Here is a 21,943-nt window from a genome sequence, read left to right on the forward strand (position 1 = left end):
CAGTCTTTTTTTTTTTTTTAATTAGGCTGCCTGGGTTGGAGAAGTCATGCAAGGAATCCTGTGTCAGAGCACAAGCATCCCCCTTATTTCTACTCCACAATGCCCTTCATTACATGTGCCTGTGTTAGACGGTGTTCTAGATCTGAGAAGTCTCTCATGCCATGAAGTCAGGGGGTGGTGGGATTTCCAGAAGAGGGATGCAAGACTCCATGTTCCCTGAGTTTCAAAGGATACCTTTCTGCTTGGGCAAAGAGCTAACCGAATGAAAGAAACTGAGGGAACACACTTAAATTAGACATGAAACACATTTATTAGCTGCAACCCTCAGTTTTCCTGAAAACAGTAATCAGCCACTGTTACATATCTTCCTCCATGGAAGCAACAGCTCTGCACGCAGAACTAATCACATACCAGCAAGTACCTCATCCTCGTGTCATGATTTGGAGAACAACAATAGAAAAGATTAGGATAGCTTGTTAAGAAAACATTTTCCCCAGGCACGTTGATTTGTTCTGGTTTTCTCTCAAAAAGCTCAGCAGACGGCTACCTCATAGGTTGATCCTCTTTCCTTTCACCAGCCGCACTCTAAATCTAAACACATCCTGGAAATAAAACCAAGCACAGTCAGTTGATGGAACACAGGGATCTGTTCAGCACGAGGCAAAGTAGATTTCTAGCATCTACCAACAGTTAAATGGAAAAACTCTGCACAGTAGTCCTCCAACGGGTAAATCAACCATATTCTAAGACTCCAAATAATGTACTTGCCCACATCTAGAATACTGTTGACCAAACTAAGAGAGCAAGTCCCCAGAAGGTCAGCCTGTGTTATTTGGCACTGCTGTTGACGACAGGTTTCTTCAACTGGCTGAGCACAGTGTTTGGTCACAACAGTCCACACTGCCCCTTGTCCTGCGTTCCTTTAGACACTGCCCCATTTACAGTGATCTGCTCCTAAGTGCAAATGATGGCATGAGTTATGGCTTGATTTGTTTTTTTTTTTTCCTTTGTTCTTAATAAAACAATTCAGACTTTTTTTTCTTGTTTATTTTTGAGCCAATAGCTAGAGAAGGTGGAAAAAACGGTTTTGGAATTGGACCTGACTCCAAAATGTAGCTCTGTCACTTACATCACTCAGGCCAGCCTCTTGGACTTTTCACGTTCTCCCTAAGAGCACGGAGTGAGGGGTTCCTGGGTGGCTCAGTCAGTTAAGTGTCCAACTCAGGTCATGATCTCAGGGTGCTGCGTTCGAGCCCTGTCTCGGGTTCCTCGCTCCGTGAGGAGTCTGCTGGAGATTCCCTCCTTTTCCCTCCTTTCTGCCCCCACTTCTGTGCACTCTCTCTCTCTCTCTCCAATAAATAAATAGATCTTTTAAAAAAAGTGAGAATGGAATCTATCAGAATCCTAGAGGAGAACATAGGCAGTAACCTCTTCGATATCAGCCACAGCAAGTACTTCCATGATATGTCTCCAAAAGCAAAGGAAACAAAAATGAAAATAAACTTTTGGGACTTCATAAAGATCAAAAGCTACTGCACAGCAAAGGAAACAGTCAACAAAATCCCACGGAATGTTTGAAGATATTTGCAAGTGAATGTACAGACAAAAGGTTGATATCCTGGATCTATAAAGAACTCCTCAAACTCAACACATGCAAAACAGATAATCATATCAAAAAATGGGCAGAAGATATGAGCAGACACTTTTCCAATGAAGGCATACAAATGGCTATCAGACACACGAAAAAATGTTCATCATCACTAGCCATCAGGGAGTCTCAAATTAAAACCACATTGAGATACCACCTCACACCAGTTAGAATGGCCAAAATTAGCAAGACAGGAAACAACGTGTCTTGGAGAGGATGTGGAGAAAGGGGAACCCCCTTACACTGTTGGTGGGAATGCAAGTTGGTGCAGCCGCTTTGGAGAACAGTGTGGAGATTCCTCAAGAAACTAAGAATAGAGCTTCCCTATGACCCTGCAATTGCACTACTGGGTATTTACCCCAAAGATACAGATGGAGTGAACAGAAGGGCCATCTGTACCCCAATGTATATAGCAGCAATGGCCACGGTCGCCAAACTGTGGAAAGAACTAAGATGCCCTTCGACAGACGAATGCATAAGGAAGATGTGGTCCATATACATGATGGTGTATTATGCCTCTATCAGAAAAGATGAATACCCAACTTTTGTAGCAACATGGACGGGACTGGAAGAGATTATGCTGAGTGGAATAAGTCAAGCCAAGAGAGTCAAGTATCATATGGTTTCACTTATTTGTGGAGCATAACAAAGAACGCGGAGGACATGGGGAGATGGAGAGGAGAAGGGAGTTGAGGGCAAGTGGAAGCGGAGGTGAACCATGAGAGACTATGGACTCTGATAAACAACCTGAGGGTCTAGAAGGGGCGGGAGGTGGGAGGTTGGGGGGACAAGGTGGTGGGTATTAGTGAGGGCACATGTTGCATGGAGCACTGGGTGTGGTGCAAAAACAATGAACACTGTTATGCTGAAAAGATAAAAAAATAAAGTGATATATGTTTAAAAAATACTTTTTTAGGACTTTGAGCAAACAATAAATTTCTATTATGGTTGAACATTAAAAAAAGTGAGAATGACTGATGTGCTGGATTTGGTGAAGAAAGTAAGACTAGAGATATGAAAGAGCTCTCATTACTCACATAGAACTATGTAGCAGAAATTAATATCATTATTCTAAGTAAAGCCGAGGAACTATATCTGCAAGACTAACATTTTCAAATAAATACAGGTGGGGCACTAGGATGGTTCAGTCCATTAAGCATCGTTCTTTGGCTCAGGTCATGATCTCAAGGTTCTGGGATCCAGCCCCTCATTATGTTCCCCACTCAGCAGGGAGTCTTCTTCTCCCCCTTCCCTTGCCTGCCACCCTTACTGCTGGCCCTCTCACTGTCTCTCTCTCTCAAATAAATGAAATAAATACAGAAGACAGTCACTTACCACAACCTGACAAACCACAAACATAATATATGCATTTTTTTCCTGCTTTAAAATTCAGAGTGTGGCACGGAAGCCCCACTTGACAAAATATGATGCATTTTAAGCACCGGACCAAGGGAGAAGGACAAGATGGTCTACCATCTACAGTGTGAAATGAGAGCCTTTGCAGATATGGGATAAAGTCATAGATGCTAAAGGGAGAGGGGCAAGGGAGATGTCAGATTCTTAAGCTGGGAAGGAGTTTCAGAAGATGACTCCTCATGGCACAGTAGCTTAGTGCTGGTGTATGGTACTCTTCAGAGTACTAGAAGGCTCTGAAGTTATCACAATACTCCGTCTCCTTGGGAGTCTCCCCCATAGGAAATGCATGCATTTATGATTAATGCAAAATAAATCATGGGATCGGCTTCTTGGTTCAGCAGCTAAAATGGACTCATTTACAAAGTCAAATGCTTATTTTTGCTTTGACTACAGTTTGTCTGGTGACCATCATCATCAGCTTTGAATGTTCTAGTTACAAAGAATTTACAAGTGATGTGTATTAAGTAGAAAGGGGTATGAAATTATGCCTCCATCCCCATTAATAAGCCTCAGGGGTTTCTGAAGTCTGCTCCATGAAACTCCAGATGCCAACTGACCCAAACAAAACCTGCTTAGGAATGGCTTTCTGGGAGTCTCCTTGAATTTGTAGATATGTAAATACTCTGCCCTATATGAATAAAGGAGGCCTATGGGTGAGAGCCCAAGACTCTTAACTTTCCTTCTGTGCATTCAGAAGGTAGCCTTTGTCATTCACTTGCTCTCCTCCAGATCTGTTTTCTGTTTCCACCTGTCCATCCTGGAACAGAACAGCCCGCATACCACAGGGTGGCCAAAGACATAAAAAAGCCCGGGGTGCTCAGAAGCCCCAGGTGTGGAAGCACGTGCAAGCTGAAATTCACTGTCATTCTTCTTCTTTTTTTTTAAATTCAGTGTCATTCTTATTGGGTCTCAGTAATGCTTCTGCAAGGCACCCTAAACAAAGCACATTATCCTTCTAAATTACAATAGGTATGAGAGTTGTTAAGCATCTGAAGAAAAGAAGACAAAAAAGTCTTAACCTATCATCTCAGAAAAACATACCTGCAGGCTGGTGTCATCTCGAATTCCATATAATGTTTTTGCCATCTCTGAAAATTCCCTCTCAATGACTTCTTGACTGGTGCCTTTCACATCAATGTAGTGGCAGTCCGCACCGGCGTAATGGCAAGAAATTGACTGTGCAGAGTGACAGGGTTAATACTGGAGAAAACCCATTCCATTAACACCAGCAACCGAACAGGGAGACTTCTTTTAGAAAGTCAGCTATTTCACTCAGCGTTTGATTTCTAGAATGTTCCATGCTGTCCTGTATTAGTCTCTTCAGGGTTCAGTATCTTTTTTTCCCCAGGCACAGATTAAATCTGACTGAGAAATACAAGAGGTTTTTAGCTCCCTGTGATACTTGTTTGTAAAAGGGGCGGGGAACATAATGACATGAGTAAGAGGACTTTGTAACTTTTTAACATGTGATTTTTCTAGTGTGTGGATGTCCTGAAGTCCTAAACAGGCATGTGTTCCAGGGTTCTTCACCATTTTCTTAGTCAGGGAAGTTAGTTACTCAGTTGAGTTTGTGGTGGGTTGTCCTTTCAATGGCTACGGATCATGAAAACAAACAACCACCCACCCACAAAAATACCTTGCAAAGGACAATAATATACACACTACCCCCTTTGAAATAAAATGGACACTTTGAGTCCAATAGCATCACATACGATCCCCATCTTGTTTCTGTCTGAAGATAAGATGGAGGTTACTTGGTTCTCCCCATTCTTGAAAAAGTTACAAGCTAATCTAAACTTAAAACTCACTGTCCTAGTTTCAGGTTAGTTCTCTTGAGGTGACTGTCTATGGAAGGGACAGCCTGCTTTGCCCAGAACATCGAATTTCTATGAAGCGGAGTCACAAACTCCATTTCCCACAGAAGCCCCCACATCATGCCAAGGAGGAGTAACACTGGAGGCCAAAGAGGAAAAGGGCACACCTATATACAAGTGTTTTTTTTTTAAGGGTTCATAGTTTCCCAAACATTTAACTAGTTGAAAAACTATTGAAAAATTTGAAACGTGGGGGAATTAGCATTCATGGTACTTGGGGTGTTTCATGTTATATAACTTTCATTTTCATACAGTAATCATTTCATACTCAACTTTTTAACATGGAATCTTTTAATATGTAGCTATCCTATCTCAGTTTATGATCCTGATCATGTAGCACGTGTTGTAACTCTCTGACACATGTAAACTCTCAGATTATTGCCTTGGCTTCTGTTTTTTATATACACACATACAGATAAATTTCCATTTTTCATTTCAAGTTGAATTTTGGGGCCAAGGATACATGATAAAGGGCCCAAATTAGGGGCACCTGGGTGGCTCAGTTGGTTATGTGTCTGCCCTCAGATCGGGTTGTGATCCCAGGGTCCTGGGATTGAGACCCTTATCAGGCTCCCTGCTCAGTGGGGAGCCCGCTTCTCCTTCTCCAGCTCTCCCCTTGTTTGTGTTCCCTCTCTTGCTATCTCTCTCTGTCATAAATAAATAACATCTTTTTAAAAAAAGGTCCAAATTAATGAAACTCAGGAACACTCAAATTATTTATGTCACTGTGGCTATACCTCCTGCTTGCACACTTCTGAGGGCCATGTTGGTAGAGAGTCCATTCTAGTCTTTCTTTAAAATGTTGGCATTGTGCCCATCAGGCATATTTTTTCTTTTTTTTTATTGTTATGTTGGTCACCACCGAGTACATCATTAGTTTTTGATGTAGTGTTCCAAGATTCATTGCTTGCGTATAACACCCAGTGCTCCAGGCAGTCTGTGCCCTCTTTAATACCCATCACCAGGCTCACCCGTCCACCCACCCCACCCTCTGCCCTTCTAAAACCCTCAGTTTGTTTCCAGGAGTCCCTAAACTCTCATGGTTCATCTCTCTCTCTGATATCTCTCCCTTCATTATCCCCTTCCTTCTCCTAATGTCTCCATGCTATTCCTTATGTTCCATAAATAAGTGAAACCGTATGATAATTTACTTTCTCTGTTTGATTTATTTCACTCAACATAATCTCTTCCAGTCCCATCCATGTTGATGCAAATCCTTTCGGATGGTGGAGTAATATTCCATTGTGTATGTGGACCACATCTTTTTAATGCATTCGTCTGTTGGAGGCCATCTTGGCCCTCCGACTTTTTGGCAATTGTGGACATTACTGCTATGAACATTGGGGAGCATGTGGCCCCTCTTTTCACTACATCTGTATCTTTGGGGTAAATGCCTAGTAGTGCAATTGCACGGTCATAGGACAGCTCTATTTTTAGTTTTTTGAGGAAACTCCACATTGTTTTCCTAAGTGGTTGCACTCATCTGCATTCCCCCCAACAGTGTACGAGTGTTCCCCTTTCTCTACAACTTCTCCAACATTTGTTGTTTCTTGCCTTGTCAATTTTTGCCATTCTAACTGGCAATCTTCTGGAGGATTCAGAGATACCTCCTCACATCATGGATATTTTTTCAATTAGTTTTGATTTTCTAAATACTGCCCTAATATTTCATTGAACTTGAATGCTGAGGGTTTTTTTTTTTTTTTGCACCGTTCTCCCACCCTCATTAAATTTTGATCCAGAACAGTGTCTTCCTGCCTCATCTTCATCATATCCCTCTCAACTTGATGGAAATATGAATAAATAGAGGATGAAAACTGGAATCTAACCCTTGACCTCGGGGAGACAGTGGTAGATGGTGTGAAAAACTGGAAGGTTTCACTCAGCCCCCCAACACTCCCCAATATTTAGTATGGAGAGCCATGTTCTATGGGGAAATGTAAGTCCACAGTACTGTCAGATCTGTTGAATTTTTGAGAAGCTAGAAATCTGGGACTATGAGAAATTTTGTCAGTTTAAAATCATTAGGTGTTTCAAACATTCTGAAGCTAAAAACAACTTCTGGGACTCAGGGATGAAAAATATGGCTGCCTGTGAAATCTGACGTCTGGGCAGCCAATTCAAAATGTTTGCTTAGAATTGATCATGGTTTTCCAAACAACAAAGCTATTATAAACCTTCCTCTTAGTGGTTACTGTGAGCTATATACATTCCAAATTTTATGATTTTTATAGGTCAGCCTTTGTTTCTGCCTCCAAATGCACAGGCTATGGGCTCCCAAGTATGTTCTTCTTCTGATGCAATTCTATGAATGTTCATAATTCATTATCAGCAGGATGAGGATCCTGAGCTCACCTGGCTTCTTACTGATATGAGAAAAAAGCATGAGGTAGCAAATAGATTTCCTGGTAAATAAACCAGACTAAACGCCAGTTTCGTCCAATGTCACAAATCTCATGAAGTTTCACATATCTTGACATTTTTGGTTCTAATGTATTCATCATTGGAAACTACATTGATGTGAATGCATACCTTCCGGTATCCTTGAGTTCTGTTCCAACCAGATCCATGGATGAGCAAAGGATGAAAGAAAACAGTGTCTCCCTTCTCCATCACAAGATGCACTCGGGGGCAGTTTTCATCATAGTCCTGAATCCCGTAGAACATCATGTTAACTCCTCCCTAGATCACATAAGAGAACCAAAACTATACTTGAGGAACCCAATGATTAAGAATTTTATCAGTGACTCATTAGGAAAAGCAAAGTTTTCCTACGTTCTGCCAAGAGAAAGACATAAAAAGATTCTTTTTTTTAAAAAAAAGATTTTATTTATTTATGAGAAAGAGAGAGAGATCACAAGTAGGCAGAGAGGTAGGTGTGGGTGGTGGGGGAGCAGGCTTCCTGCTGAGCAGAGAGCCCAATACGGGGCTTGATCCCAGGACCCTGAGATCATGACCTAAGCCGAAGGCAGAGGCTTAACCCACTGAGCTACCCAGGTGCCCTGAAATAAAAAGATTCTTTTTTTTTTTTAATAAAAAGATTCTTAAAAGCAACTGTAAATATCCAAACCCTTGGGGCACCTGGGTAGTTCAGTTGGTTAAACCCTCTGCCTTCTCTCAGGTCATGATCCTGGGATCCTGGGATCAAACCCCAGGTTTGGCTCTCCGCTCAGTAGGGAGCCTGCTTCTCCCTTTCCCTCTGCATCCCTCTCTGCCTGCTTGTGATCTCTCTGTCAAAGAAATAAATAAAATCTTAAAATATATATATACAAAAACTTCTCAGACATCTGGTTGTAAAAATCATGGATTTGGGGAACCAAATGAAGAATCTCAAATTTCTACTTATCCATCATTACTGAATCATATTGAAAATCTAGACCAACTTTGCATTTTGCAGTTAACATGGGAGATCCCCTTTCCAGCATGAATCTGTAATCACACTTTCCCAACATGATATTCTTCTCCCCCAGAACTTTGCCAAAATCATTCTTCTATTATTCAGGAGTACCTCTGGGAAGCAAACTCTTTTCTCAAGCCAGAAGAGAGAAAATGTTCAAGTTTCCTCAGCTCAGAAAACACATATGTCACAACCGGAGTAAAGAAAGAATAGTAAATTACAACACCTGTGCTTTTTTAGAACTACTTCCAATGTTAGTTATTGCTTTAAGTAATGGTTATGGGGGGACCACAGTATCCCAGTCCCCTTCATAAGACTGTCCCACATTCTTCTGGGGGAAGGATTCTTTCTTGATGGACTGTGTTGGGCCTTTCATCCAGTGTACTTCTCTCCTGGCTAGGTGGATATGTAACCTCTGCTAAGTCAATCTGACCTCCCACTGTCATCACTTTGTATCTGAACAGAGGATCGATCAAAGGCATTGGTCATGGTCAAGGTTCAACTGCCCCCACCAGGTGTCCCATCCCGACTTCCCACTGCCACACTCCCACTTTCCTGCTTACAAGAGTCAGCCAGCCTTTCCATGGACTCAGCATGTACCTGCACCCCTCCAAGATACTCTCTTTGGCATATGTTAGCCACAGCCCACTTCTGTTGCGAGCAACAAGCTTTCCCTATACCTCAACTCAGTTTTTCCATAAACCTCAACAGTTTATGAATCTCACAATTTCCGATTTTGTATCAGAATCCAGACTCAAAGAATTTCAGTTGGCACTATTCCTCAGAGTAAGAATTCTAACTAATTGAGACAGAAGTCCTGAAAGCCATATTCTTTACTTCCTACAAAAAAACCACATGCATTCTTCCCACCTGAACACATGTGCTCTTCTGGGGTTTTCAGACTTTATTGTTTGAGGCCTAAAACACTCATCATCTCCTCTCTAGTTACTCTGCCTCTGGACTCCTCACTTCCAGTACCTCCTGCTCTAGATCTCAAGATTATCATATTTGAAGAGCTGATTTGATCTCACCATTCATGGGTTCAAATGCATTCAATAATTCAATCAATAAACCATGCAGCAGGCAGGCAATGGAATACTACTGATCCTTCCCCAGAGCCTTCGCTGGTCTCTCTACAGGGAGGAGATGATTCCTCCGTCATCTTTATCCTGACATCTAGCAATCAGTGGGTAAGAATTACTTGGCAGCTGATACATGCATCTGGTGTTGTGGGTGTTTATGTCTGACCTCTGCAATGAGGCTTGATGATTTTAGGTCCTAAACAGCGCCTACCAGAGATCCCCACAGTGGTCAGCTTTCCAAAACTTGTTGAAAGAAAAATGATTATTCTTCCTGATATCTTTGAATTTTCCCTGATCCTGGTTGCAAAACCTAAAACAATGTTTTGCTAAGAAAGGAAATGCCATCACATTGTTAAAGGTCTGTATGGAATCTGATCTAAAATTAAAACAAAAGGGCACCTGGGTTGCTCAGTGGTTTAAGCCTCTGCCTTCGGCTCAGGTCATGATCTCAGGGTCCTGGGATCAAGCCCCGCATTAGGCTCTCTGCTCAGTGGGGAGCCTGCTTCCCTCTCTCTCTCTGCTTGCCTCTCTGCCTACTTGTTACCTCTCTCTTTCTGTCAAATAAATAAATAAAATCTTTAAAAATAAATAAATAAAAATCAAATCAAATCAATAAATATCCTGTAAAGATTTATCTTCTAGGGGAACCTTGTTGGCTCAGGGAGTCAGATATCAAACTCTGGATTTGGGGATCAGGTTATGATTTCAGGGTCACAAAATCAAACTGCATGTTGAGTTAATGCTCACCAGAGACTCCATGTCCGTGTTCCTCCCATCTGCCTCTCTCGGCCCACGCTACCTCTCGCAAGTATCATGACCAAATATCATGAGCTGTCTCCCTTTATCCCTGTCTCTCTCTGTGTTTGACTCAAATAAATAAATAAATAAATAAATAAATAAATAAATAAAATCCTAAAAAAGAAAAGGTGGGAGGAAGTAAGGGAGGATGGAAGAAAGGAAGGAAGGAAAGAAAAAGATATGGAATGAAGGAAGGAAGGAAGGGATTTATACCTCCCACTTGGGATAAGCATGTGGCTTCAGGTCGCCTTTGTGACTGCCTGGGATCACACACAGGCATCCATTGTTCTGGTCAATGTGCTCCATGGCTGTCCAAACAGCAACTATGTTATTGCTGGGCCTGACGGGGAAATAGTGCAGATCCTGATGCAAGGGGTGGCGGGATGTCTTCTTGCCTAAAACAGAACCTGCTGTTAAACCACTCTTGAACCTCAGAATTCATCTCCTCTGCCTGAACATCAGATCAGTGACTATCCCTCCAAAACTCAAAGACGTGAAACCACACTACAGACAATCAGCCTGGAGAGATAAGCACCAAACTGGAATATCAAATCGACAGGGTGACTCCAGATCCTACACTTTTCTTCTGGGTCTCTGACAGCCAGGGATTCACACCATTCTCTGGCAACTCATAACATGTTATGATCTCTATTGTGCTTTATTCCTTTGTAACTCTGGTTGGTGGACAACCAGTATGTTCCCAGAAAAGTTTGGTCAACTGAAGAGAACCACCAAATTTGAAATTCCCCGTTAGCCCTCTAAGTGGCTGACCCAAACACTATCAAGTAACTAAATTAATAAAAGGCTTCCAAGAAATTCTTCCCGGAAGTAAGAGCACTTGGTGGACAGTCACTATGTAGAATCAGAGATCATAGAACCACATTTACGTGGTTCCCTGTTTTGCACTCTGAACTTGGTACTGTTCCCCTATGCCCAACCCCAACCTCTCTAAGCAAGGCATCCAGGGTAGGGATATTTCGTGGTGCTACACTATAGTCTAGTCACATAAAGCTCTCCTGGCCTCTTTTTCTCCAGAAAAAGTGGAAAACAATAAAGAATTCTGAAGGACCAATTTATTACTGCTAGTAGAGTAGAATTTCTCAGCGTGGACCAAGAGCTGTTGGCTTTAAAATGGCTTATTCTTGGGGGTGCCTGGGTAGCTCAGTCAGTTAAGCATCTCTTGATTTCAGCTCAGGTCTTGATCTCAAGGTTATTAGTTCAAGTCCCATGTTGGGCTCCACGCTGGGCATGTAGCCTATTTAAAAAAATTTTTTTTAGTGCACATATCTGGGTTTTAGCTTCCAAATCAGTTTCTCTGGGAGTGAAATCTTAGAACCTACATTTTAGCAAGCACAAGACATTTTAAGTCAAGTGATGTATGTGATTTATAAGAAAGCTTTAATTTTGATAATAATAATATCTTCAATCAGGAAAACAGAATTCACACCATCATTGGTGAGAATAGTTAACAAAGCTTCAGGATGATAATTATAATAATAGGAGCCTAGGGTATATGAGCAGTCATGTATATAAAACCAAACTTTTGAGCAGCAAGCTAGTCAGTTGTCCAGAAATCGAACAATAACCCTACAGTTAACATCTGAAATCGCTATTCTACCTCACTATTGTTATGATGTATGCTACTTTGAGACAAATAAAAGGACATATATATTTAGTTATCCAAATTTAGCTGTTACACACACAGCGAGAGTTAGAACACCTTAAACTCTCTCATTTCCTCTTTTTCTTTTTGTGGTGGGGGGGCTTTTTTGTAACAAATAAGAGCCCTTACCAGAATCTGGAGGTTTGTTTATCAGCATTGTATGCAGGGCCACAATATCAGGTCCAGTGAAGCACTCCACATATTTCAGAATCTAAGGGAAAAGAAGAAAAAAAGTTTGATGAGAAATCCAATGCACAAAAGTGGCACAAAGTACAATTATCTGTACAAGAGCCAAGATGCCTTCTTTCAACACCTGGTAGGAGCACCTGGGTCGCTCAGTCGGTGAAGCTTCCAACTCTTGATTTCTGCTCAGGTCATGGTCACACAGTCACAGGATCAAGCCCTGCACTGGGCCCTTTGTTCAGTGGGGAGTCGACTTGAGATTCTCTCCCTCTGCCCCTCCCCTCCAAACAAACAAATATATATATATATATATATATATATATATATATATATATATATATATTTAAAACCACTAAGTATTTCACAGCATTGCAAACAAAGCTTGAAAGCAGGAAAAAGTTGTAACAGCAAGTCTGCAACACTCTGAAATAAACAGGCTTTTCCAAGCCTCTTTGGAATCCTAGCCAATTCAATGAAATAGATGGTATTGAATCTCCAATTCTATCTGACTCCAAAAATGAAGCATATTCTACTGCTTTCTCATTGTTTGATCCTGTGTAGAAGGAATATTGGCAACTTGAGTAGGAAATGCTTGAAATGAAACCAAAATCCTAGAAGTCAGGTCTCCTATTTATTTGTTTATAAATCATGTTAACTTTTGCAGTTTTCTTCGGCAGTATTTTCTTTCTTTCTTTTTTAAATCCCTAATCCCACCATGGGGCTCGAACTCAGGACCTTGAGATCAAGGGTCTCATGGTCCCACAGGTAAGCCAGCCAGTTGCCTCTGACCAGTATTTTCTCAACCTCAGTGACACTCTTGAGCCATTTTACCATTTCTATCCTACTTTACAAATGTGCCCAATAGAGTTAGTCAACAATTTCTCCAAAATAACTTACATCTTATCCTGATTAATAATATTCCTGAGGTCATAGGTTGGATGTGCTGGTTATTTTTTCCAATACACATGAAAATAAATACCTAACTACTAAAAGCATGACCTACTGCCTAAAAATCATTGCATGAACCAGCAAGAGCATGGTTCAGATTTTAGAGGGGTAGGAAACCTGGATGTCCCAGTCATGCTTAATCTACCCTGTGCTGCCTCTAACTTCAAGATTTTCCTCCTTTATGGATGCATACAACTTCCATTTCCAGAGCAGGACTAGAGGTTGGGAAGTCATATCCCCTCCTGTCCCCAGCCCACGGGGCTGGACATCATAGTTGGCTTACCTGTACACAGTCTTTTTTCTGAGGCAAATTTTCTTTCTTTTTTTAAATTATTTTAAATGTGTTTTATTTTTAAGATTTTATTTATTTGTCAGAGAGAGCAAGAAAGAAAGCAGTAGGTAGAGGGAGAAGCGGGCTCCCTACTGATCAAGGAGCCTGGTGTAGGACTCCATCCCAGGCCTGAGGGATCCTGACCTGAGCCCAATGCAGATGCTTAACCAACTAAGCCACCCAGGTATCCCATTAAAAAAAAAATTAAGTTATAAGTAACCTCCACAACCAGCCTGGGGTTCAAACTCACAACCCAGAGATCAAGAGCCACATGCTTGGGCCACTTGGGTGGCTCAGTCCGCTAAGCAACTGAGTCTTGGTTTCAGCTCAGGCCATGATTTCAGGGTCCAGAGATCCAGCCCTATGTCCGGTTCTGTGCTCAGCAGGGAGTCTGCTTGAGATTTTCTCTCTCCCGCTCCCCCTGACCCTCCCCCTCCCCCCACCCTCTCTCTCTCTAAAATAAACACATAAATCGTAAAGAAAAAATAGTAGCAATTTCTACCAATGGAGCCAGCCAGGTTCCCCCATGGGCAAATTCTCTAATAGCACTTGGGTTTATAATTTCTAGCATGTACTGTATGTAATGTGTCTTCTAAATCCATTCTAAAGAAATTGTTCATAAACTGTGATAAATTTATGCAACGCGATGTTACATAAGAGTTTATAAGTATGATATAGATTAATGTATATGTGATATAGAAAGATGTGTAAGATGGACTATAAGTGTAGAAACTAACTTGTAAAGTGGACAACCAGTATGTTCCCACGTGACAGGAAAGGTGGGGGTAGACAGATGAACCTGCATAGCCATGAAAGACTTCTAGTTGAATACACCAGAAAGCTCAGCCCTGAGTGGGTCTGGAGTGGGAGACTTTCCTTTTCATCTCATGCCCTTCTGGACTATGTGGATGCCTTGTAAATTGAACCACTCTTAAAGAATATTGATTTTTTAAAATGAGTTAAAATCTGAACACAAATCTTAACCCCTATCGACCAGTTCATAAGACAAAAGAAACAATAAATGGATGTCCAGTGAATAGGATCTGCAATGTCCCTCCTGTTGATTTGCCCATAGCCACAGTGAGAGAGGCTCTGTCTCTTAAGGCAGAATTCCCGCCCTTCGGAACAAAGAATTAATGGCCAGACTCCAGAGGAGGGTTCTCCATCTGCCTACTACTGACATTTGGAGCTGGATAAGTCATCATTTGGGGGAGGGGACTATTCTGCACAGTACAGGATCCCTGGGCTCCATGAGCATCTCACCCATCCACCATGCCCACGTCTACCCTGAGAGAAGCACACGGCCTCCACTGTGTGCCAACCCAACATGGCTCCAGGCACTGCCAAATGTCCATCTCCATTTGAGAACCATGGCTCACCAGCCACAAAAGAGAGGGGCCAGATAAAGTGTAGGCAATTCCAGAGGCAAGCATGCAGGTGTGTTATTCACTTAAAATGAAAACGCAGTAAAGTTCTCGAACCTCAGGGAGAGTGCAGTATCTGAAGAGTTCCTTATGTTCTTGGAAATCTTGGATCTTTGAAACCATCTTTTCACTTGGAGTAAATTCCGATTTTGCAATGGTTACATCTCTCATTATCATCATTCGCTCTGGTTTCACCTCCCCTTTGCAGATCCTTTCAAACTCATTCCTAGAGAATTAAATTGGCAGATGATGTCATTACTGCAGGCTCCAGGCACCTGTCTGGCCAGTTCTGGGCAAAGAGTCTCAGAGATTGAGGAGGGTGGTGTCTCTGCACCAGACTGACCTCCAGGTCAGACTGAGTAGTTCTGAGGATGGAGAGGAGAAAATGACCAGCACAGCAGCCCCTGTCTCCTCACTGTGAGGCTGGAGCTCACTGCGCGGACTCACCTATTCCTTAGCCTAGCAGAACAGTAAGGAACCGTCTGTGATGTGGTGTACCTGAGTAACAATGGCAAATAACTTCTCTCACGCTTACCATGGGCCAAGCCCCGGGGTTCAAAGGCATCTGTATGTACTTCACCTCATCCAGTCCTCACAACAACACTAGGACATAAATATGATTACCATCCCCATTTTACAGGTATGAAAACAGAAGTGTAGAAAGTACGTTGCTCCAGGACACACAACAGAAGAAGTCTGGCTAACATTAAAGCCAGCCAGTCTGGCTGCAGAGCTCATGTTCCTAACTACTTCCCAATGAACCAATCACCGAAAAATATCTGAACACACACGCTAATCTTACTCACATTCCCACTGCAGACACAACATTTTTTTGTAAAACAACTGAGGGTTACTGTACCGAAAGCGTTCAATATCAGCATCAGACACCAAATTCTTAATGACAAGAAACCCATTTTCTTCATAAAATTTTCTCTGTTCTAGGCTTAGAACATTATTATCCCGAGTATACCTAAAGGAGAAAAAGGAATTACAAATAAGTGTAACTGAAAAATCATAACCCAACAACATGTATCATGAGCCTGAGAAATGCTCATACTCTTCCACCCAGCATTTCTATTTTTTATTTACTCTCAGCAAAGAGTCTGAACTTTTTTCTTTAAACAAGTCTAGGGGTGAGGGTCTATTTTTTAAAGTAATCTCTATACTGAATATGGGGCTCCATCTCACAAACCAGAGGTCAAGAGTCACATGCTCTTCTCACTGAGCCAGCCAGGCCCCTAATCTGAACATTTCTTAAAAAGTTTAAAACTAAAATGTTAACTACTACTGTTACCAAAAAATAGAAGAATCATTAATTATGTCCACTCAATGGGATAGGACTCGGGCCTTAGAAATGAAGAGGTTGGGGCCCCTGGGTGGCTCAGTCAGTTAAGCATGGGCTGGTTATTTCAGCTCATGTCATGACCTCATAGGTCTGAGATGGAGCCCCCAAATGGTCTGTGGGCTCAATGGGGAGACTGCTTGAGATTCTCTCCCTCAGCCTCTCCCCCAGCTTGCAATGTGTGCACTTTCTCTCTTAAGTAAATGAATCTTTTAAGAAAATGAAGCACATATACTATGTATAGTACTTATTATAATAAAATACACCTAGATTTGTGTAAAACCAAGACACAGGGTACCTGGGTAGTCAGTGGGTCTAGCATCTGCCTTGGGTTAGGTCATGATCCCAGGTTCATGGGACCCCACATCGGACTCCTTGTTCAGCAGGGAATCTGCTTTTCCCTCTGCCCCTCCCCCCTGTTCCAGATCTCTCAGGGGCACGCGGTCTCTCTCTCTCTCTTTCTCAAATAAATAAATAAGATCTTAAATAGGGGACTTGAAAAAAATGCAAATAAATTTAAAAACCACATTTTTTAAGTGATTACTTTTATGTAATAGAATTGTGAATGATTTTTTTAATTCCTTTTCTTCACTTTCAAATTTGTTGGATAATGACTATGTATGGTTGTTCGGGTAGGAGACAAATTCAATAGATTTTATCCTTTAAATTGTCTAGATCATATGCTCTCAGAAGAAATGAAAGGGACAAAATATGCACAAACTCAGATCACCCAGTCCATTCTTCTCGTTTGGAAATGTGGCTCTATGAGAATACTCCATGGAGATCGATGTCTTCCCTCACAAAGGTAATTTAAGATAAACCAAAGACACTAGCTAAGATAGCAATAGGACCACAAGCCATTGGCTAACTCGAATGAGGTATAACATGTCTGAATTTGAAGGAAATCAGATTATACACCTCTGATATTATTCCTCTTTTTGAACTTTAAGATACATATAGAATTAAACTCGTCTTCAAATTTTTTGCTACTTCTAATTAGAATTTGTCCTGGCAACACATGATTTGTGTAATGAATTTTTGGTAAGAATTTATTTATTCTCTGTAGAGGTAGGGAGAGAGAGAGAGGGCAGGGGCAGAAGGAGAGGGTGAAGCAGATTTCATGCTGAACACAGAGCCTGAGCCATGACAGATCCCCTAGCCCATGAGATTCATGAACTAAGCCACAATCAAGAGTTGGATGCTTAACCCAGTGGCCACCCAGGTGCCCCTGCGTAATGAATTTTCATCAGACAACATAAGATGTTGTATTTTATATCTTAATTACCACTAGGAACTGCTTTATACACATTGTATGGTTAAGAATGACAATTCGATCTACTTACTGGAATTGTGGAGGATGGAAACTGTTAGGAGAAACAGCCCCTGAAGTGGAGTGGGCTACCTAGGCAGTGAATTAAGGCAAATAAAATGAAATTTACGAGTCAACCTTTTCTAGAAACAACAGTCTGCCCAGAATTAGCTCTCATCAGGGAAGACTGGGTTACACACATAGCTGCAGACAGGTACGCATGGTTGCTTACATCATCTCATTTCACAGAGCCCAGAGCAGGGGCTGGAAGTCTCAAGACCTTCATCACCTTTCCTGCTGCCCAGAGCAGGAGAATGAGACTCACAGGGCTCAGTAACTGGGTCCAAGATCATCCAGCAGAAAATGCCTCAGGCCAGACTCAACCCATATTCTTTACTTCATAGCTTTCACCAGTTTCTTCCACATACTATTCCTTCCACTAAACTGCCGAACAAATAAAAATTGTAAGGTTCAAATTTAACAGTAAGAAGAAATGTGCTCTTCCAAAGAGAAATTGAATTTAATGGGAATCCATTCAGAAATACAAGAAACCATTAGGCTTGTTACTCTTAAAAAAAAAAAAAAAGTCTATTAAATAGTGGCTAGGCTCTATGAAAAGTATGATCCACATAGTTTAGTGTAATTTTACCTATCTTAAAGAGCTAGAAATTCTTTCTAGTTTTCTATCCAGAGAATGACAGAAAATTTATTTAGCTTCTTCTCAATTGTTTTCATTGTTTCTTTAGCTTAGGAGTGAGCGTAAGAATGTCATAGCTCATTTCTTTCATGTTTTTGTCATGTCTTTATGTAACTGGGGACAGTATAATCCTATTTTCCTAGGCAAAGGGTTAATGACCTTTGTCAGCTACTAGCAAGATATGGTGGCCAGAAAGCAATATTTCAGTCCACAATTCTTCTCCTTACCATTGTGGGTTCTGGTGGTGGTGACTGCTTTCCTCAGAGAGTTTGTTTAATGATGTGGAAATGTTTCACGTCCTAACTACATAATATTAGTAAACATGAAAAAATGGATGCAAAAAGCTATCTCTACAGGATGGCTGTAATTATGTAAATGCACAGAAAAGAAACACACCAAAACATTGACTGATGGTCCATGAGAGTTAGAATTATAGGTCATATTTGTTTTCTTCTCGATGCATCTCTGCATTTAAAAAATGCATTGTGTTTTATGCATTAAGACCCCTGCCTTATGTCAGAACCCACATCTCTTTAGAACCAGGTAAGGCTGGGAAGAGAAGTCCACATGATTTCCAGGATTATTTTTAAGCCCCAACCACATGCAAGTTCACTGACTGTTTCAGCAGAGTTGTCCAATACCAGAGTCCCTGGCCTCGTCTGTCTCTTTAAATTGAAGAGAATGATGGAGCGTCTGGGTGGCTCAGTGGGTTAAAGCCTCTGCCTTTGGCTCAGGTCATGATCCTGGGATCTTGGGATCAAGACCTGCATTGGGTTCTCTACTCAGCAGGGAGCCTGAATCCTCCTCTCTCTCTGCCTGCCTCCCTGCCTACTTGTGATCTCTCCCAAATAATTAAATGAAATCTACAAAAAAAAAAAAAAGGAGAATGAAAAGGAAAATGTCCCTAGCCATATTTCAAGTCCTCAATGTCCACATGGGGCTCGTAGCAATGGATCTGGATAGTGCTGGTGTAGAACATCTCCACCATGGCAGAAGGTTGATAGGAGAGTGCTCCTCTAGGAAACACAGATGAAAAAGAAGCTCTAACCTCAACACTATTAGACAAGTACCAGCAGGATCCGAATATTTTTTAATTATTATTATTTTTTAAGTAGGCTCACTGCCCAGGATGGAGCCCAGTGTCAGGCTTGAAGTCACAACCCTGAGATCAAGAGCTGAGCCAGAATCAAGAGAGGTCTCTGGGACTGAGCCACCCAGGCACCCCAGAATTTTCATGATAGTCCCAGACTGGACTTGGAAACCTTCATTCTGGTTCCAGTTAACCCGTCCCCATGCGTTGGTGGTTCTCAACGGTGGCCATGTATCAGAAACAAGTGAGAACAGATTGCTGGGCCTCACTCCAGGGTATGTGGAGTCCACATGAGCCTGGGAATCCGCATGTCTAACCAGTTTCCAGGGGATGTTATTGTTGCGGGTCCTGGGAAAACACTTTGTCAACCACTGGTTCCGTCAATTAAATGTCTTTGGTCAAAGTTTTAATGTCTCCTGGCCTGGGTTTCTGCGTTTCCACTGGTCAAATGAGATTACATAATCACCTTGATCCGCGACAGATTTTAGGTTGACAGTGGTTCTGCAACATCGTGACTGGTATTAAAAGTGAAATAAAAGTAACAAGAGACATTCGTAGAATCATTTTTAGGAAGGACGTCAGGATCCTGCACACAGCAACATAGAGCCTAATCCCATCACTTACGGGGAAATCCCACGCAGTGTCCTCCTCGCCCCCAAAGTACCCCCTGAAAGAGAACACTGAATCGAAGAAGGAGAAACAATTCATAAAGCATCTGATCCCGCGTCCCATGGTGACATTTTCCGGGATCCGACACGGATGGCGCACACATCGCCTCCCAGAGTAACACCGAAAGGCCAACCGGGAGAGATCCTATCCACTCCTGCGGGGTTCATGGACACCCTGGCTGAGCAGCACACACAGCTCTCCTCAAGGAAGAGCCAGAGGGTGCCTGCCCGCGCCTCCTTCCCAACCCCCGCCAGAGGGCGCTGCTGCCTGAGTTTCCGCCTGCCCGCCCGCCCAGGGCGCTCCTGGCAGCCTTGCGTTCCTGTTTAAGAGCGGCTTGACTGTGCTTCGCGTGCCTCGGGTTCTGGGCGGTCGGATCACGCGCGGCCAAGTGCAGAAAACGCCTCACTAGCTGAGAGCAGGCCCTCAGGAAGAACTTCCATTATCCTGGGCAAGGCACGGAAACAGGCCCTAGGAGGGCCGCGAAGTCTGGGGCAGCGCCACATTAGCCCCTGAGGCCGGCATTGTCACGAGGCATCCCTGCGGGCACGCCGGGTCCCCCGCTGGGAACTTGGGGCTCTCCGCGCTGGGAACCCTCTAGCCCAGGCTCCCCTGCCTCCCCGCCCCCGGGCGCCTGGAACTGCTGACACCAATACCGGACAGGGGCGTGGAAAAAGGGGAAGAGTCGCTGGGCGGCTGTGCCATGAGCCCTGGAGGCCACCACACTTGCAGCCCGAGACCCGGGCAGACCAAAGGATACACCGACGTCGGCCGAGCGCCGGCCCAGGTGTCCCAGCACCATGCGAAGGCGAGTGCCTGCGTGGGACTGGTTCATGTCTCCCGCGAGGATACGAGTCAGCCCAGCCTCAGTCTTCACTCCGACCGGCGGGCGGGGGACAAGCCAAAGGTGCCTGGCCCAGCGCTGGGAACTCCAGGGATTCCGCCTTCTGCGGGGATGCACAGTGCTTCACGGTCCACGCACTGGGACCTTCCGGAGCGGACTTCGTGTCCGCGCGTCCAGCTCCTCCGCGATCACAGAGATCCTGCCACACGCAGGGAAACTGATTTTGGAGGGTTTAGCAACAGGGTTAAGGTCGCCCAATGAGAAACGAGCCAAAACATGACCCACATTTCCAAACTCTTCAGTCTAGTTTACCCCACGTGTCTGTCTCTCTGCTGCTGAAGTAGCAATTCAGATGTTCAGCCCTATAAGTAATGTGCTGTTCAGAATATGCGTTTAATGTATTGGGAATCCAGTGTGAAATATTAGAAACCTGTAACGTGCTGTTCAAAAAAGGCGTTTAATTTGTTGGGAATCCAGTGTGAAATATTAGAAACACATTGGCTTTCATTGAAAAAGGAAAAAAGGTACATGAAATAAATGACTTTGTGAAATGCGTCTGATCCACATAGTCTAATATTATTTTAAATTTCCTTAAGAATTACAAGTTCTAGGGGCGCCTGGGTGGCTCAGTGGGTTAAAGCCTCTGCCTTTGGCTTGGTCATGATCCCAGGGTCCTGGGAGAGAGCCCTGCATCAGGCACTCTGCTCTGCAGGGAGCCTGCTTCCTCTCTCTCTCTGCCTGCCTCTCTGCCTACTTGTGACCTCTGTCTCTCAAATAAATAAAATCTTTTAAAAATGGGGGAATAAAAAAGAGCTACAAGTTCTTTTTCTTTCTTTCTTTTTTTCTAAGTTTATTTGAATAATCTCTACACCCAACTTGGTGTTGGAATTCATGATCCCAGCGTGAGGAGGTACCTGTTCCACCAACCAAGCCAGCCAGAAACTCCTTCCTTCTTCCCTTCCTTTCTCCCTCCCTTCCTTTCTCTTTCTCCCCCTCCCTCGCTGCTTTCCTTCCTTTCCTCCATCTTCCCTCCTTTCCCTAACCCTTCCTCCTTCTTTCTCTCATTTTTTCTCTTTTTCCTTTTTTTCTTTTCTCTTCTTTCTTTCTTGTTTTCTTTCTCTTTCTCTGTCTCTTTTTCTTCTTTTTCCAACAGTTTAAATACTTCAGGGACAAGTAACCAGGATTCCGGCCACCATCATCAAGGTCATACACATCCATCACCTCTCAAAGT

At 42.8% G+C, this 21,943-nt stretch overlaps 1 protein-coding gene across 1 annotated transcript; it reads right to left on the bottom strand.

Moving 5' to 3' along the window:
* Nucleotides 1-322: 322 nt before the first annotated feature.
* Nucleotides 323-20,703, bottom strand: LOC123946708 (phytanoyl-CoA dioxygenase, peroxisomal-like). The gene is made up of 9 exons (XM_046012364.1): nt 20,629-20,703; nt 17,450-17,508; nt 15,624-15,734; nt 14,822-14,990; nt 12,008-12,089; nt 10,429-10,610; nt 7,471-7,620; nt 4,106-4,240; nt 323-602 (listed from the first exon to the last, which is right to left on the bottom strand). Exons 1-9 carry the CDS (start codon nt 20,701-20,703, stop codon nt 549-551), a joined length of 1,017 nt encoding a protein of 338 aa, XP_045868320.1. The 3' UTR covers nt 323-548.
* Nucleotides 20,704-21,943: the final 1,240 nt, after the last annotated feature.

This window comes from Meles meles, chromosome 7 (genome assembly GCF_922984935.1).
Source record: "Meles meles chromosome 7, mMelMel3.1 paternal haplotype, whole genome shotgun sequence".
Taxonomy (NCBI): domain Eukaryota; kingdom Metazoa; phylum Chordata; class Mammalia; order Carnivora; family Mustelidae; genus Meles; species Meles meles.